The sequence below is a fragment of the Pelecanus crispus genome, chromosome 17, assembly GCF_030463565.1.
Source record: "Pelecanus crispus isolate bPelCri1 chromosome 17, bPelCri1.pri, whole genome shotgun sequence".
In the NCBI taxonomy this organism is placed as follows: Eukaryota; Metazoa; Chordata; class Aves; order Pelecaniformes; family Pelecanidae; genus Pelecanus; species Pelecanus crispus.
The window spans coordinates 602,790-621,968 of NC_134659.1; the positions used below are offsets into that span (position 1 = coordinate 602,790).

General features: G+C 42.1%; 1 protein-coding gene across 2 annotated transcripts in view; it reads right to left on the reverse strand.

Annotated features, from left to right (window-relative positions):
- MAGI3 (membrane associated guanylate kinase, WW and PDZ domain containing 3) overlaps positions 1–19,179 on the reverse strand; it is a 71,795-nt gene that overhangs the window by 11,104 nt on the left and 41,512 nt on the right. Inside the window, exons 4-15 of one of the 2 annotated variants that reach the window (XM_075722207.1) lie at positions 18,333–18,542; positions 16,848–17,022; positions 15,937–16,016; positions 13,761–13,818; positions 12,698–12,792; positions 11,868–12,056; positions 9,802–10,410; positions 8,750–8,781; positions 6,526–6,679; positions 5,848–5,939; positions 3,481–3,673; positions 2,081–2,266 (exon numbers count right to left, since the gene is read on the reverse strand). In XM_075722207.1, coding sequence (XP_075578322.1) covers positions 2,081–2,266; positions 3,481–3,673; positions 5,848–5,939; positions 6,526–6,679; positions 8,750–8,781; positions 9,802–10,410; positions 11,868–12,056; positions 12,698–12,792; positions 13,761–13,818; positions 15,937–16,016; positions 16,848–17,022; positions 18,333–18,542 — 2,073 coding nt within the window. The remainder of the gene's footprint in view (positions 1–2,080; positions 2,267–3,480; positions 3,674–5,847; positions 5,940–6,525; positions 6,680–8,749; positions 8,782–9,801; positions 10,411–11,867; positions 12,057–12,697; positions 12,793–13,760; positions 13,819–15,936; positions 16,017–16,847; positions 17,023–18,332; positions 18,543–19,179) is intronic. The other variant, XM_075722209.1, reaches the window with a different exon arrangement.

Here is a 19,179-nt window from a genome sequence, read left to right on the forward strand (position 1 = left end):
ATCAGCTGGCTTTTCAAAACCATGACAGCAAATCTGAAACACTTCCACAGCCACCCAAGATTAAAAAGCCATCAAGGATTGTTTTAATGAGCTAGCACACGCAGAAGTTACTGCGAAGGAACAGACATTGATGCCTTCTAGCATTTGCCATGAGTTTAAATTTTAATTACACTTCCCTTAATAGATTGGTTTTTTAAGTATTATATAAACCTAAGAGCCAACTGTGAAGAGTAAAGCACTGCAGGGTTGCAGACTCAATTGCTGATTACTTGTTTTAAAATATTCTGGCTTTAGAAGAACACAGCAGCTTCACGCTAAACTGTGGCACAGGGAAGTTCTGCACAGCACAGCCTGCGGATGCACCAGCGTCTCTTTTTTCCTGTGTGTTAGAAACAGCCTGGACCACAGGGCTTATGTTTCCAGTACTGGAATTGGTTTCAGTTGTCTTCTACTTTCAGTTTAATATCAAATAAAAAGGAATTTGCAGCATATCCTCAGACAAAAATGTTGTCTGTAGTAAAGTTGTATTACAACAGAATACCAACATATTATAGAATAATTCTGTTTATAGTATTTTTTCTTAATATCCAACTGACCAGAGAACACACTGTCAACCCACAGCCGCTCTGACGTGGGACACAATCATCTGCGCAGCGCCACGCACCGCAGGGTGACAGCTCACCCTGCCATTGCCACGCGAACCCGACAGCAGCGGGCAGCTCCGTGCGTGGACCACTGCTGCTGCGCCGTCCCGCCGCGCCAGGCGCTTCCAGAGCAGCTGGCTTTAACATTCTTGAAAAGGTATCGTCTGAGCCAAGACTGCATCACACTCTAAATATATATCATATGAATTCAGCACAATGTTATTTAGAATCAGTTTTTTTCTGTGCCCCCGCTGTTTTTTTATTGTGCAATAAAATGAAGTGGAAAAACAGAAGAAAGTGTCTGAGGTTCCATAAAAAAGAGGCACACTTTCAAGCCGTCATTATGTCCGTCTGGAACCAGCTGAGGAAGTTTCAGAAGGGTGATTTACACTAAGGAACTAAAGGAACCAAGTAAGGATTTCAGGAGATATGTGTACCTCAGTGTCAGTGAATCGAGTTTGTCTGTGGGTGAACACACTGAGCTGGCTTGTATTTTGAGGACTGACACAGATAACCCAAACCTGACGGCCAAAGGAAATGCATTTCAGAAAGATGATCTTCGTCGCCACCTCATGTGAAAAATATCCAACAGCCTCTACGTAGCACTGCTAGGTAAGTAGCAGCCATCAGCACGAGGAATACAGATGCGCTTGATTACGCTGAGCAGACCCGCTCCTGTGCAGGGGGTCACGGATCTTTCCGTTGAGTTGGACTCCAGGGCTTCCTGCAAGCAGCTTTTCCCATTCACTCCCACTCACAAGATTTCTTTTTATTTTTGCTTTTAACCTTGGTTATTTCGCTGTTTATCTTCACAACTATGCCTGAAGCCCTGTCCATATATCAGAACTGTAATACCAGAGCGTGCTACTTTTTCATTTTGATGATCTTTCTCGACAAACACCCTATCTGTCTGACAGTAACAACTTCATTGCTTTCTTCCAAGTGCTGCAGTCTCTACTTTGTCAGATCCCCCAAATAAGAAATTCTACCTCATTAGGTAATATAAAGCCAAGGCTGAAACTATACCTCCATTAAAATGCCTATGAATTAATGCAGTGTGAGAATCTACATCACCACCACAGCCTGACAACTATCCATGTCCTGAAGACTGCCCTGTGGCAAGCGCACACTCCTGCGTACAGGCTGGCTGTGTGTGACACACTTTCGCCCTGCTCCCCACTTCTGCCACAGCTGGGTGAAAAAGAGCATCAACACGAAGCAAGACAGGCCAAGCTGTCTCGGGTTGGGCTGTGAAACAGCATGAGTGAAAGACGACTGTGTCTACGCAGAGTGCCGTGTAGGTAACACCAGCACATCAAAGGAGGAATCCCTGCAGAAGCCACAGCCCCGCTCATGCCTGCGAATGCCAGCAGCTTGGTACAGGCGCCGCGCAGCGAGGCCGGGCAGCGACAACGGCGCCAGAAGACGGCACTTACCGCCGGGAGGAGGTTTGTTCTTGGAGGTGAGGATGACGAAGCCAAATCCTTCGTTCTCCTTCCGCTGCAGACGGACATCATAGACCTCTGGGGACTGCTGGTTTGCAAACTCTACCCGATTCAGTCGGGGAGAGCCGTTTTGCGTCAAGACAGGCTGCGACTCCTCCTCCTCTGGTTGCTTCTCCCCTTGCAGGTAACAGACAAACAACGAATAAGGGAAAAGCAATACTGCTGTCTTACCAAGCAACTAGAGCAAAACTCCATCTCAGTGTCAGTGCCAGCATGAGGAAACACTGTCTGCCTGGGAAAGTAAGGGGTAAGTTTAACAACAATACAGTTTGGATCAAATAGTAATCAGATGCAGGATAAAGCATTCAAAGGCCCAGAGTCCTGCGCAGGTGGGCACAGTTATACAAGGGAAGCCTGCTGCACGCTGGTTGCACACAGCCAGACAGACTTGGCAGTGTGTACACAGACTTTTGTCAGTGATCTGATGACTTTTTATAGTTAAAAAAAAAAAACAAAACCCAAACCATCATGGCTTTTCTGCATGACACAAGATCTACGGCACAGATCCAGCTACAAACTACAACTAGTGCTATCTTAAGTGAGGAACAACTGTTTACTTGGAACGATGGAAATGTTTTTTAAAAGGCAGTTTGAAGACTGAAGCCAGGCTTTCTTTAGGAAACCTACAGAATTTTGGTCCTGAAGTAGTCTGTCTATCAGAAGGCATCTTAAAGAAATTGAGAACAGATCTTAAAAATATTTTGTCCTTTTACTTGTATATACTCAGAATTAATGGTTGGATAATGCAATAGAAAAGCAATACTGGTTGCTAATTGGAACAGGGGACTGTTATCAGTTCTCCTGAACCCACCCCAGCTCCGTCATTCACATGATCAGTACCCAAGGACAATAACTTTCTGTACACTGCCGACCTGGACACTGATCTAACACTGCAGAATCACAAGATGCTGCCCCGAATCATCTCTGGTTTGAATGCACTTATTCTTGCTACACACAGATGCCAAAAGACTTGAGAATACAGCATGTTGTACAGAAAAGACATTGTGTTATTATTCGATTTGCATAGCATTAGTGGTGGTTCTAATGAGTATCTGCAAAAAAGGTTGAAGAGAACACCACTGCCATCATAATTTTCAGTCTTAACTGTGTGAGCAGTGCAAACTAGCAAGCACCAAAGCATCAGCTTATTAAATTCTGCTTTTCTCCACTTAGAATTATAGCTGACTGTCCTGAATCTCAGGCTGCTCAGCTCTAGTGAATAATTGATATGTTTCAGAGCAGCTTTAGTCGATTTGATTACAAAAACATTAAGTGTTCCTTTAGCCAGATCTACGTCCTGCAGTACCCTCTCCGGACAGACAGACACATACCACCAAAGAAGATCTTCCTCCGGACTGTGAGCAGCACCTGACCATTCCGTGCAGCACTGGTCATTAAGTCCAAAACTTGTTTGTGCGACTTCCCTTTAACAGGGACTCCGTCAATACACATCAGCTCATCCGCAGCTCGAAGCCTGCCGTCTTTTTCTGCTGCTCCCAACGGGATTATGGCTCCAATATAAATCTGTCAGCAGAGCAGTCAGGGGGTTTGAACGGCAGAACATGAACTCATCAGAACACGTAATGGTTGGAATCCAGGTGACTCCAGACAGATGAGGGCTTTTGACTTTTAAAGATCATCTGACTGTCCAATTCTAGCAGAAACACAGCCAGCAAGCGTACTTTGTGCAAGCTGACTCAGTAGATACAATTTGGGGGCTCAAAGCATTCAGTAAATACACAAAGTTTGGGGGGATTTTTAATTCTTATTTCCATGAATTCTGGAAGCATCTCTATCTCCTGAGCATACTTCTCAGTTTGTTAAAAAGCCCAACTTTTGACATAAGTATACACTGTGTACTTATTACATATATGTGATTTCTCAGACATTATCGAAACAAAAGCTTCTGTCATTTAATCCACTTATTTTTTTTACCAAGACTAGGCCAGAGTGACTGGGGAAGAAGTAAAAGCTTTCGAAAGAACTGAAATTTACTGCTGAAAAGTAGACAGTTCCATGCTTAAAGGTTTTTCAGTGCACAGCTTTTGGTGATTAGATAATGAATTCAAACAGCTGCCCTCCCCTTATCAATTTTGTGTACCCCCAGCTCATAAAGTGCTACTAAATATAACACAGATAAGAATACCACACACTATTTCATATACTAGAATCACATTCAGGTTAAATGAAAGATTAATTATGGCCAGTAGTTGTTGGAGGTTAAGCAATGGGGGGCAGATCATCTGCACATAGCATTCATGACATTAGCTTGACACTTACCAACAGCTATGGCTGTTATGGAAACAAAACACCACAAATGCGATGAAGTGCAACAGAATTAAGATTGTTTTGTTTTGCTCCTCCTTTTTTTTAAATGCATGTTAGGGAAAAAAAAAAAAAAAGAGTGCTAGCACTGGATCACAGCTGTGAACAGAAAAAAATGTATTCCTTAACTGTGACCAAAAAGCAATCTGTGAGTATCTGCTCCAAAAACTTTTCCTCTGAACTTGGCAGCTGAAGGAACAGCCCCTGACATGCGATACAAGTCTTAGCACTTCTTCCTAGATAAAAATTTGTGCCTTTCTGGAAATAGAGGGGAGTCTCCTAAAGCCTGCCGTCAGAAGAACGGAAGAACAGCAGAAGAAACCAGGGGTTTCCACAGTGGCATTTGCCTCTCTGCCTCCAACTCCACCATTGCTTGGCAGTTACCTCTCAAGCAGAGTCATCCAAGTCCAACTGCAACAGCTCTGCAGGCTGAGGCCAGGAAACAGGACTGCATTGCCCGCTTACAATCATAACTGAACTCTGCTCACTGACCAGGCGAAAGCAAAGCAGGCTCTAACTAGTATCCTTCCTCTGTGCAAACATCAGAGCTACGTTTTGATGCCAGTTGCAATGCAAAACAATACCAACATCCATTTGCAGAAGAAAGCCAGTCTCAACAGGTTCTGCTTCAAGGCTTTCACAAAAATCCTGAAGTACCACATTTTGTATTTTCTGAGATGAGAGGGAAAAACAAGGCAAATAAAAGCCTGAAAGCGTGCACTGGAAAGGCTGCGCTTGTCTCCTTGAGACAAATCCACCAGAAACCACACCGACTGACAGAACAAAATGCATTTTTGAAAATTTGGTGGGAGAGGTGGGGGAAAAGGAGTGCGACAGAATCCCAAATCTTGCCTGGTTTCACTGGGTTGCATTCAAAAGAACGGCCTGATGGAGTTTTTGCAGGGTAAGCAGCAGCTTCCTTCCACTCACCTGCTCCCCGGGATGCGCCGACGCGCGCGGCACACCGGGTGTTGCCAGGGCACGTTTTGTGCCAAGACCACCCCTGGGATCAGGCGGAAACGGGCAAAGGCTGAGCACCAGCACTGCCCCTTCGAGTGCTCCCCAGACACAGCAACAACTACAGAAACACCATCAATATTACCAGCCTGACAGAGAAAACTGCTGCCAAAGTCAGACTCTGAACAGAGGAAAGGGCACGGGAGCCTTGCAAATTAAAGTCAGCCACGAAGAGGAAAAAAATTAAAGGTAATCTGAATCAATTCTTGATCTTTAAAAGGCAGTTACTGAATTGATCAATTTTGCCATCACTGAGCTGTTTAGAATGAGAGGGAAACGAGGATGACAGAGCAGGAGTCATTCTAACAGAAATGCTGTAAGATAACACGTAGGCAAACGTAAATTGTTTGACTTACAGGCTGATCTGGTCCATCCCCTCCAAGCACCCGGAAACCAAAGCCTGACTCTTGTTTTCGCAGGAAAACATCCAAATCTCTTGTGTTTGGAGCTGAGACAAAGCAACATTTCAAAATACATAAGGAGCTATCTTTGATTATTGAAAGATTATGCTTTTGTGGTGCATTCTGACCCTTCTTGTCGACAGAACACAGTAACCAGAAATACAATAAATAATTCAAACAGTCAAATCTTCAGTGATGTTCTTTTTCCAAAATGGAAAAATAAATTTTCAAGAAAAGGCTGAAAAAGGAAAGGATAGATTGACAAATGCCAAAGGAGAAATCACAGCTGCTTTTATGTGGTGGGCCAGGATAAAATCGGGTCTGTAATAGAACTCAGAGCTACTCTCTATAAATTCTGAAATGGTCGGGTCTACTTCAGTATACTTCACAGCTAGATCATCCTTGAGACCATTTCTACGATTAACTGTTTTATCGTAAATATGGTTGAAGCACATTGTATCTTTTTTTAAAAAAGGAGTTCCACAGTTTTCTAATTATGCATTTCTTGAAAATGTTTTATCTACAGGAGGTTAACAAACTCAATACAAAAGTCACAGCAGTTTTACCACGCATATGACAAAGAAAAGATTCCTTCATAATTGATTATTTCCAAGTTGAAGTTAATATACTCACGTTTGTCCTCATATATAGTCTTAGACTTCAGGTAGACTTCTGAAGGGTCTAGTTTAGGAGAGCCTGGTCGCACAGCAGTGGGTGGAAATGGCATCGGCTGCGGGATGGGATCGCTGACAGCTTCCAAACTACCTGAACTGTCCTGCTTGTCCTTCTGAAACAGACCCCGCCCCACAAAATCCACATAAAATCAAAAGCATAACTGAATTCGTGTACAAGTGCATGCAAAGACAATAAACGTCACGCAGAGGTGAAACGCAGGGCAAAAGAAGGGAACAGGGGACACCATTACAACTCAACATAGCTTTTCCAGTGTATGCGCCTGGCTGGACAACCGCAGCCTCCCTCACAGGGCACAGCTTTCTGCTGAAGACAGCTTCGAAGGGGGCTGGCGTGACCGATGCTGAGAGGCGAGCGAAGCTAGCCAGCTCCCGGCGGTCACCATGGGCGCACAGGACCGCGGGCCACCGCCGCGGCGCGAGCAGCTCCGCGGGCACTGCCTCTTGCCCACCGCCAAACCGCCTCCAAGCGAGAGCGCGGGCGGCGTGCCCGGCGCCAGGCTGCATCCCAATGGCGTTATAAATACCGAACCCGAGGAACACACGGGCAGCGTGAGGCATTAGCAATTCAACATCTGCATTTTTCTTTTATGATCTGATAGCTGCAACACTCCTATTAGTATTTCATGAAGAAAGGATGCCAAGCATCCTTGTGGTCTCCCACCCTAATTTCCAATCGGTTATGCACTAAAGGAACTCCGAATACTTATTCTGGGCTGAAATCCAACCTGGAAAACCGGAACATGGCAGTCTGCGTGTGTCTGTGCACGTTAAACAAAAGCACAAGTAGAATCGACTTAGATATGCCCTTTTACAAGAGCGGGAGAAACCCCCCCCAGGCGATTTAGCACTTTGACGCTTCTTGCATGTTTATAAACACAAGAACTTGCCCTTTTAAACTGAATTATTTTGCCATGCTGGTTAATGCCACTGAACATCGAGTGCTCCATGGGAAGTTGCTGCTGCACGTGTGCTAGAACGCCAGTCCCCGAGTCCGTAGTATTTTTAGCACGCCTGCACAGAGTGCTAGCACGGGAGCCACGCTGACAAGCCTTGCGTCCTCAAACTGCAGAGATTTACGCACTGATTTATTTAGTGCGGGCAGCTGTACAATTGCAAGGAACTGATTCTGCAAATCTTATTGAGCGCAGTCTGTTTCAAGCACACTGAACTTGTCTGCTCACATTATCCCGCTGCCGGGATACGACTTCAGTACTCAAACAGCAGGACGAAGACAGAAAAAGAAGCTACATCTACATCCTGGTAATGGGGTTTTCTTAAAATGAAATAATTTGTTCTGTACAAGAAACATTGTTAAGGAAACAGCTCTGTTCACCAACTAGCCTAATTCATAAAAAAAGTGCTCATGACAAAAATATGCATTGCTATCAGCATTAACCAATCAGAGGGTATTTTATTAAGCCCAAGGGTTCCTTACTGAGCTAATATATATTAAAGATACCCCAATAGATTGAACTTCCAATAATAGTGAGTATCAAACTAGAAATGTACCGCTACATAGAGACTTCCTGAAAATACGGATTCAAAGATAAGCAAGCGTTTTAAGAAGGGAGTACTAAACAGTCCATTAATTCTATGCAAGGACTGAGAAATATCAAAGTATCACAAACTTCCTTTAGAAATCCCATTTCACTTCAAGACAGGTAATCAGCAATGGGGAAAAAAAAAAAAAAAACCCCAGGCATTTTGTTTCCCTTTTAATGGGTATTCTGACAGCAGTTACTTCAGACAATGAATTTGTGCCAGCTAGGTAGACGTGGTTTTGCTAAATCATCTTGCAGATTATCACAGGGACTAAAACCCAGAGAAGATGAGATTACAAAAGCAGGTCGAAGTGTGCACACAGATAGCAATTTCAAGTACAGTGCAAAAAAGGGAAATAATGATAGAACTTAAGTGGCAATGTCATGTTTAAAATCATGACAAATCAACAATACTACACCCATCGTCATACAGGATCTTTGCTGCATTCTTGATCCTTCAGTAGTAAGAAGAGAGACATCCATCACCTCCATTAAACAACTCAAAAAAACCCAAAGGAATCTTTTGCATTAAGTAGACTATATTTATGAGTCTGTTTTGCAACCAAAAACCCCTGAATATCCTCCATCAGAAACAAATTTAAATACATCACTAATACTCACCCCTTTGGCAGTTTTAGTAGGTGAGGGTGGACCTGAAGAAAATACAATGTAGAAAGCAATTTCAATACTAGGTCACCAGAAGTTTAAACAGCATTAAAGCAATATAATCAGCTCCTCTTGGGTTGAAAATAATAACCGCTTATTCACTCTTCTTTTAAACGGCAATGTGAATGTTCAGTTGACCAAAAACATCCCTTCAGAGAAATCTCAAAATTAGAATTGCCAGCTGTACAACAATGAAAAGCATCTATTTCTCTTTTCGCTAGACACTGGTCAACGAAATCACAAAGCATTTCAGGGGACACAGAGACTTTGTGAGTTTGTCTAGAGGAATTTCACTTGCTACCAAAGAAATCTGATTACTTCCTTAGCTGATTAAGGAATAGTAGCATTTATAAAGAAGAAGACCTGGAGATTTTTGCAAATGTCAATGACTGTTTGAAGTGACACTCTCAGGGCTACAGTAAAAGCTTAAAGGGACGCTAAGCAGCCACGTGCTCCTTCATAATTCATTCAGCTCCTTCTGGCAAATGCACACTATCTACTAGTCAGCTTCTGGGGAGAAGACACATTCTGGTCTGAGACTGACGGTCAATGAAGAGGTATAAATATGCAAATGCGAAAATGAGAATTTTTCTGGTATTTCCAGTGATCAGCTCCACCTCACTGCTGATGCTTCCTCCTGTCTCCTTTAATCACCTGTCCATTACAGCTACAGTTACTGGAATACATTTGGAGAGCCTCAGAAAACTCTTATCTGTTGTATACTTTGTATTATGCTAGAGACCACATTTTTGCTCTGGCACTCCCCAGACACTTGGAATAGACAGTGCATAAACATATCATAATAAAATTTTGGAAAAAAAACCTATAGCAACATGCTCTCACCCCAAATACTCAGGGGTATAAATTAAACTTAGAACATAACAGCTCAGAGACATAATGAGCTGCTACTTAACTGTCAAGACCGGACACAATTTAGATATCACACTAAAAAGGGACTTTTTAAAAGCACATAACCATATATGACAACTGTAAATTTACGTACGTACCTCCTCTTAAGATAAGCAGCGGCACCTCTGCTCCTACTGGAAACTGCTTCAGTACCTCCACCACCTGCAGATGTGTCAGGCTCTGTACGTTCTGATGGCAAATCTCCTTGATTACGTCCCCTTTCTGAAGGCCTTGGCACCACTGGCTGTCTAAAATCATTTTCACCTTCTGTCCTGTAGGACTGTCTGCAATGGCAAACCCAAAGCCTTTAGGACCTTTGACTAGCGGAATGGTGACCAGCTCTGGCTGAGAGCCTCCTGAAGACGCAAGAGAGATCCTCTGCTCAGTTGTATCCATGGAAGGGCCATTCAGACGACCATTGACCAACATAGGGCCCATTTTCCCATTCTGGTCCAACACAACTGCTCCTGCTACTAAGTCTTGGCTGGTCACACAAACGTCTCCTTTGGTCACAGGCAGGCCATTGATAATAGGTGTAGCTGTCACTATATCTACCACAGGGTCTTCGTTGTCGTCAGGAAGAGGATAACCACGACACAAAGTCATGTTCACATACTGATTGACAGGAACTAGCTGAAACATCTGGACAACATCTGCGTGGGTATGGCCAAGGACACAACTTCCATTTATGTCTACAATGACATCACCTGTTACAAAAGAACGTTCAACAGTGTCAAAACCAGAAACGAAACCACCCAGACCTGTCCTGTGTTCTGAGGCTCAGAACAAAAGCCTAACTGGAAGAAATCACCGTGCAGTCTTCAAAACTAGTAACAAGTGGTGGCTGGGCTGTTACCTCTTGGCTATCTGTTGCCAAAAAGCATAAAGGATTTCCTCTTTGCATTTATTCTATTTCATCTCAGAACACAGTGTGCTAAATATATAAAGTTTAATCTGCAGCAGATTTAAAAAATGATACTGTACCGCCACAGGAGATGAAGCAGTGCACGCACACTCCTGCAAGCAGATGTCTTCTACTTTAATTCATACTGTACAGCATCCTAAACTCAATCCAGAATAAATCGGATTTTTTTTGGGGGGGTGGGGGGTGTCCTATGTTTATTTTAGGACTGGCCGAACTTAAGCTAGGATTGCGCCCACACACATTCCACACTCTTACACTGTTGCCACACATGGCTAAGCATGTATTTTCAAAACGAAGCGGAAGTAGGCTTCAGATCCCAAAACCTTGTTTCATAATTTGCAACATTTTGATCATGAAACTTTGCATGTGCAATACAATATTCTCAGCAAGCAAACGGTCTTATCACTTAAATGCCGGGCATCAGTAAAACAGCGACTGCCCTATTACGTGAACTACAACAGGAACAGATATACATCCTTTCATTCAAACACGTGTGTGCACCACAACACAACGCTGCAGGACTGTCTTCATTTTTACAGGGGAGGAAAATGATCCACATACAAACAAGTTCAAACAATAGGTCAGCAACAAAACAGGAAATTGTTTCATTTCATAAGTAAATAGTATTAAATCATTGAAAGCATGAACTCTTCTTACTCCTCTGAAGAGTAAGAGAGTTTGTGATATGTAAAGAAGCATTTTGCCTTTTCTAGTATGTAAACTGCATGTTACAGTAAGCTTATAGGTAACTTAATTAAATGAAAAAGTGCGCAGTTCTTCATGGATTGCAGGTTCTCTCATCCCTCTTGCTTCCTCACTTGCCCAGTTCATACAGCTCTGCTTGCTCATTCCTGCTGCAGGTTTTTTGCAATTTTCCTATTCAGTGTTATGATTTTGGTAGCAACAAGGCAAAACAGACCAGGATTCAAACACATGGTTTTTACTTTACGTATATAGAGGGAACAAAAAAACACTCTGTAAACAACCATGAAGCCAAAAGTCTTGGCTAAAGCAGAACTACTGAAATCTTCAGAAGCGTCCTCAAAGTAGATTTCTATCTAGAACATTGCTTCTTTTCCTTTTAAGCCACTGCTCTGCACAGGCTTTCACAAATCTGAAAACTATTTCATTTAGTGAGGTGTTCATGCTCAGAGTCAGTGGATGGAGTCATTCGTCCTCAGAAGCTGCATTCTCAAAAAGTACCACAGGAACTGGAAGTTCAGAGAAATAATACTTTACCTGGTGCAATCCTCCCATCTTGTGCAGCAGGTCCGTCTTTTAACACATTCTTCACCTGGAGAAACTCATCAGGTCTGTCCCCTCCAATGATTGTAAAGCCAAATCCCATCGTACTTTTTTTCAGTGATGTCCGTATAAGTGCTCCCGTAAGCTGGGATGGATCTCTAGTGAAGGCAGACTTCTCTGGTCCTTTTGAATTGCAGAACAAAGAGACAAGAATGTAGGAAACCAGGGTTAGTTTTGGTAAGTTTTTTGTTGTTCGTTTTTTAAGGTGTCATAAAGGTTAATGATTTATTTGGTTAACATTGGTTAACCTCTGCAGCACTGTTATGGAGTAAAGCAAACAAGACACTGTAGCACTCATTTCACTGCTGAGTTAAGTGAATGGGAAAGTTAAGAGTTTCTCCAAGACAGTAGTACAGATTACAAGAGAGCTGCAAGTAAAGCTCCCACCTATAATTCCCAGTTTTGCACTCTAACCCTTGAATACCAAGCTTAAAGTAGATCAAAAACATAAAAATTCAAGGTCTGGTTTTACCTGCATCTTCCAGCTGGCACTTCTAACCCTCCATATACTCAAAAGCTGCTTATGACAACCGGCTTCAGAATGACCCAAATGATTTTAAAGCAGTCTTAGGGTCTCAGTTCAATTTTAACATTAAATAAATAATTCAAAAAACCCGTACATTTTGGGTTTGGGATGGCAACACCACAATGGCCAGCAAAAAGACAAGGCTAATGCCTTGGTGAATTCCAACATTGGTTACTTGCAGAATTGCATACTTGCAGGTAAAGATATTAGTGACAAAGAACACAATATTCAGTGATACCTGATTTTGAAGGGCCAACATCAGTCTGTCCTAGCTGTTTTTTTCTTTTGGCTTCCAATACTGGGTTTTCAAACTGAGTTTTCTGGTTAATATGACTGTAGACATACAAAAGGTAGATCAGGATTTCAGCAGAAAGCATGCTGCCTCTTTCACAGAAAAGACAACCACAAAAGATACATCTACAAATACTATTTTTTATTATCTCAGATTAATGCTCTGGAGGAATAAACAATAAACTATTATAAGCAACACTGAGAGCATTTTTGTTCTTTCAACAACTTGATTAAGAGCCAATACAATTTTACTTCCTGTAATTATTAGGTAGAGTATACCTTCATTCCACTCCGCAAATTTTCAAAAGGTTGTAACAGATTAGAACTGAGAAAATCCACTTTTATTCTTGACATTACATGTTGCTTCCATCTACCTATATAATGTTTACAAACTCAGACATCACCTTTTTACTAGTAGATGCTGGAGCAGTACAGCAGAGTGGAAAAAACCAGTACGTTTGAGCAGAATTTAAATACCTGTCTTGGCTTTGCAAAGTCAAAAAATGTTAGCTTGCTCTCTGAAGCTAACATTTTCAACTACTAATTTTCTTCTCCATGGTTAAAGAGAGATTTCATTTACTCTGACCTGAAGGAGATTCAGAAGAGCTCTTGCAGCAATTTAGTAGTTATTTACTTGGCTCTTTTGAGACAGCAATGAGATTTAAGTTACTCTTGCTCTTTTACAGTTCTCAGGTGCCACTCTTAAATCAAGTGATCCTACCTTTGTAAAAGCTAAGAAAAATGACATCAGCTCATTCCCACTAATAAATTACTTCGGTTGCTACTTGCTTTCCCACCCCAAAAGAAATACACTCCAGTAAGTCAGCAAGGTCACACCATGGATCTTCCCACATGCCAGTGCTTCAGGAGCGTGCACCATGCGTTCGTTGCCTCTAGAATGGCTCCTACTGGGTATTACATTGCGTTACAACCTATACATACTGGATATCAAGGGCTTCATTATTTTCTGCTCAATTTATAACTATGTCAAATTAATAATTCACACTTACTCAACATAATATGTTCCGTATTGGGGGTCTTCTATTTTTTCCCACCCATAAGGAAGTTCTGCAATCAAAAAGAATGAAGTTCTCCATTACAGTGGAAAATTATCAGCAAATATCAGAGTTCTTATGAAGGAACGAGAGGACAGATTACAGACTCATGAAAAATATGAGGAAAATACAGGTCCTTTTTTCTTCCCTTCCTTTGTTTGAGGCTGGTCCTTCTGATGAAAGGATATCAGCCTGTTCCAGGGATCTGAAGCCCTATAAATCTCAGTCTTTGTTCCACTAGATGAGGAGACTTGTATTCAACAAAATCACACCACTTCAAACATATAATAAACTTAAAGACAAGATACAAACTAACCTATTTAGAGAGGAAGAACCTATAAAGGGGAAGAAAAATACATTATTTAAAATTAATCTAATTATAAATGTGATTTCATTGTTGTTGATTTTTTAAACTATACGAGTACGGTCGCACTGCTTCTGCCCCCAAATACACCACAAAAGAGAACTATAAATGCCTCGCAGTATCACATCCCCAGCTTGTAAAACCACGCATCTCCATTCCTCTTGTACTTTCCGTTTAAGACCACTTGGCAGAACTAATACTGCCTTTATTTATTCTCTCAATAACACCAGGGTATTTCGCTGTATTCTGACGTTTCAGTTTTCAGTCAACCCAAGAAAACCTTCAGTCAGAACCATAACAGCCATAGGTGACGAGTAAGAAGAGAGCCCCCACCATTGCAGGCTGTTTTTCCCTGATGTTTACAATACAGTGAGACACCCCAAAATTAGCTAGCACGTCTTTAGGTCTGGCTGCATCAAATTCAGCACAGACTGCCTGGCCTGCCAAGACAACAAAACGCCGTTCTGTGCTCCCGCAGCCTGACTGCCCTTGCAGCCACAGCAAGCTAGCTGCCAGTGCCTTGGGCTGCCTTGGACATCCCTGCCTTAGGGGTCTAAAGTAAAAAATCACCTGTTTGATACAGGTACTGAAAGTTACACGTGAAAAGCTCCTTTTTATGGCAAATTCAGAATCTGCTAAGATGGTGCCCAGCAGCAGATCATTACTGACTGAATGTGATAAGCAGTTAACACAGAGGTCAAATTATTCGAGCTTTACTGTTCTAGTTACCTCGACCATGGAAATTTAAATATTAGAATAATGGATGCAGTCAGGTAGCTAGACATTTGAAGGATAAAACTGCTACGTAATCTTGTTTGAGGCTGCCCTAAGTTTGATGGTAACAGGATTTTCCTAGCATATGACAGCATGTTACCAATTATTAACACCAGCATCACTCCACAGGGTTTGACAAAAGACCCAGTGGGTCTATTCATTTAAATGTTGTTCATTTGGATATCCTGCATCTCTCTGTTTAAAGTGCTCTTTTTATCCTGTGGTGAGCTGCACATATGTTTAATAAGCAGCAGTATGCATGCATTGATCCAGCTGGCTTCATTATGAATTCATGATGGTTAGGCTGTGCAGTTTAGGAAGACGACAGGCTATTCTGAGTCTGCCTCAGCTTTTGTAACATGTCAGGCATTTGCCAAAGACAGAGCTATTTGGTAGTCTTTTCTAGCTGACTAAATTACATGACTATGTAGGAAATGGTTGCAGGAATTGTCCGTAGGCCATTCATGAACCTGACCTGTAAGTCTTGAAGCAACAGCATGAAGAGTTGAATCAGATTGTTCCCTCTACTTATGCATTCAAATATTATATCATGTCACGTGCAACAGGTATCATTAGCAATAGGTATTATGCCGTGTCTTCTTCATTACTCCTATATTCTAACACTTACGGACCTTTTCCTCCTGCCGTATTCCAGCCACACAAAAATTTCCAGTGAGATCGTCACTAATGTATGCAGCTTTCTCCCTAGCAATGATAGTTACTGGAACAAAATGTCTCATTTTCATCTCAGGAATGCAGACAAACCCACGATTCAGTCAGATTCTACTACTCCAGGAAAAATACACTATGGACTTTCCCAGTTTACATAAAGTCCTATTGCCACCAAACTAGGGACACTCAGCACTACACTGCCTGCTCCAGTCACGTGTATCAGGAAGAAACTTCTACCACGGCAGTAATGGATCGTATCCAGCTGTGAGAAACTCAGACATTTATCGGTCACAGGTGACAAATGAATTCTGAACGTCTCACCTCCATCTTCACAATCTTCGGGAGCTTTGGCTTTCTTACAGAGCCGCGGATCAAGCCATGTGGTTGTCTTGGTGTTATGACTGTGGAGCAGAACACACCCCATTAGAAGAAGAGGACTCCTTCAGACTGAAGAAACTTTGCTTTACTTTAACTTTTAACTATTTACTACCATACGCAAATTGTAGCCTTTAGATAATGTAACATTTATTTGTGCCTCGGTCACATCACAAAATGCTAAAAAAAGGCAACAATGATGCTCAGAGGTACAAGCACACTGGAGACTCTCCAGGACAGATGTGAAATGTCAGAGGCACAAACACTCTCCCCTGCCCCCAAGAGCTGTTTCAGGTGGAAAGGAAAAAACATTTTTAGCCCCTTCTTACGCTTAACTCTTCACTAAGGTTTTTGTTTCCTTTAGAAATTAATAAATGAGGCTGTTTCACATGTGCACATATGAGCTGCTTTCCTATCCTGGGCTTTAATCTGTGCTATTTGTATTTTTAAGCACACATTTCCAGCCAAGGAACACAAGCAGCAAAGAAGGAATAAACAAGCTCTCGAATTTCAGAGAAATTTGACATAGTGAAGGTTTATATGATGTTATACCTCACCTAGCAATACCCACCCAGCTTTGTATTGTGAAATACAAAACTCATATTACAAACAGACTGACTTTGCACGTGGAACCATAAGGCTTTCCCGCGCAATGGCAATAGTACCGAGTATGCAGCATAGATGACTATCAGTAAGGAACAAAACAGTAGGAATATATTAAATTTCATACAGAAACAGAAGCAGTAAGAGCAGAAGAAGAGGTGTAAGAGCAGCAGGCAGCTTCCTAGACTGCAGCTCCTCAGCACTCCTCTCCTCCGAAGGGCACAGCAACCCCTCCGCGGCGTCGGTCTACTCACTCAATGAAGTAGATCATGCCAGTGTCGGTGTAGGCCATCTCCCAGTTCTTGGGCAGCGGTTCCAGGGTTTCATCCCTCGACAAGTAATTTCTGAAGTCCATGGAGCTGCTTGTCTGGTTGTAGCTGGGAACAGGTTTCATCCAGTCAGGAGAATCTGAATGTTTTTCTTTGTTTTCTGCAGTTGTTCAGGGAAAGTGTTACTATTTGTCAGATGTTTATGTAGTTTCTCACAAAGAACCACCCTCTTAATCTGGCTACGAGTGGATGTCAAACACGTCCCTGTATGTGATGTGCATTTTTCCACTTTTTTTTTTTTCAGCTGTGAACTTTGAAAAGCTGACATGAAAACACTGAACTCTGCTCTTCCCCTGCCAAACAGAATTAACCTTGTATTATGTGTCTGAGCCTACACTGAAAAATCAACACTGGCAGAAATCCAAGTTGACTACACTTTGTTGCTGTTCCTACATAGAGAACAGTGTTTGTAATGCCATCAAACCCCCCCCAAAATCCTACTAATATTCCTCAAAGCACCAGAATGAAATGCAGAGAAGACCCAAACTGCCAGTAAAACAACCAACACCCTCCGGCAAGCCACAACCAGACAAAGCTCCCCAAATCCCTGCAGAAAGCTTTAAATGCAAGCCTCCACCCTTCAGCCCCGCGGTTACGCTCGGTATCCTCCGTCACACGGCGATCTCCGTGACCTTCACCTAGCCACCAGCCCCACCACCGGGCCGCTCTGTGCCGGCGTGTTGCCAGCCCCGAAGCTCGCAAGATTAGGTCGGGTCTGGTCAATATAAGTCTGTCTTAAACATTCACATGCAGGATCATCTGCAAATGCAATGTGACGGTTTCTCTCCACCATCAGTTTCTTCCCCCTCGAGATGAGTAACCATGACAGCGAAAGCAAAAGGGCATCCTGCCAATCTTTGAAACGTCCGACTGGACACTGGTCCAGTCTCAATGCATGCCGCTTTATTTCTCTCCACAGACTCCCCTTTGGGCAGTGTCAGGTTGTGCGATAGTTCCCGTAACCAAAATCATCTGAAAATTTTACAGTATGAGCTAGTGCTGCCCCTTAAACCAATCGTTTCGCAAAAACCTCCTGCATACAAATTCAGTAATCTCCTCAAAATTAAACAATAACATTTACAGGCTATGAATTACACTCTGCAAAGGATTCCGTTATTTGAAGAGTGGATAAATTTTTCCTTCCTCCTCATGTAACTGGCTGATACCCAGCACTACATGTTCTCTACCGAGCAGTGCAGTTTATGATGCAATTGCACATCTGTTTGGGAGAACAGCTGTTTCTTTTTAAAAGATAATTTCAAAATTGAGTAAAAACACCAGTCTGAATAGAAAACCGCCTTCAAACTTCACCAAAACTAAGGAAGCAGTTCAAGCAAGCATGAAAGTTATTTGTATACTTCTTATCCATTCATACAATACTTCAGGGAATTTCACCCCTTGTGAACCAACCTATCCCTCCGCTGCCATTAACTGCTTCCTTTTCCTCCTCTTCCTCCTCTTCAGGGAGAGAACTGTCCATCCTTTGCATTTTGCTGACAGATGTGGTTCTTTTCCTCTGTGATTCGGTATCAAAATCATTGTCAAAAAGAACTTGATCCACTGGATCAGGCTGAAAGGGGCTGGGCTCCGCTGGAGGCTTTGGAGTGCCGTAAAAATTACCTGACAAGGAGACAGAAATCAAGATGACTAAAGCACGGATACCTGCTGAAAGTAATGGCAGCGAACATTTTATTGCCCATATAACATGTTTTTGGTGGAAGCCCTGAACTGTAATTTAACTTCTTTGAGAAGACAGCAGCACTATCAAAACCCAATCAACAGTCAAAACCTATTTATTCCTACATTGTGTTTTTGCCAATAATGCTATCGGACACCAGAAAACGATAGGTTTAATTCAAAATTTCTATGCTGCCACATCTTTTCAAAGAAAAAGATGGATTTATTACTTTGCCTGGAATTCACTAATGCTCCATAAAGAGACTTGGGGAACAGTCTGAGAGAAGCAAAACAGTGAAAATCAATTGTTCTTACTCTATACACTGTTTAACTGATTAACAGAGTAATACGCAGCAACAATAACACACTAAAGTCAAAAAGCAAATTCATTTTGTGCAGAAACATAAAGTATCTATTTACGTAAGAACAGTTACAAATAATTGATTTTAAAACTATAGTCCTACAATTTTCTACTGACAATACACTTGATAAACAAAGCCGTTAACATAGCTTCATCTAAAAATTATTTGTACTTGAGAAAAATGAACAGATTTTTACTTCAATATTTTAATCTCAAGTA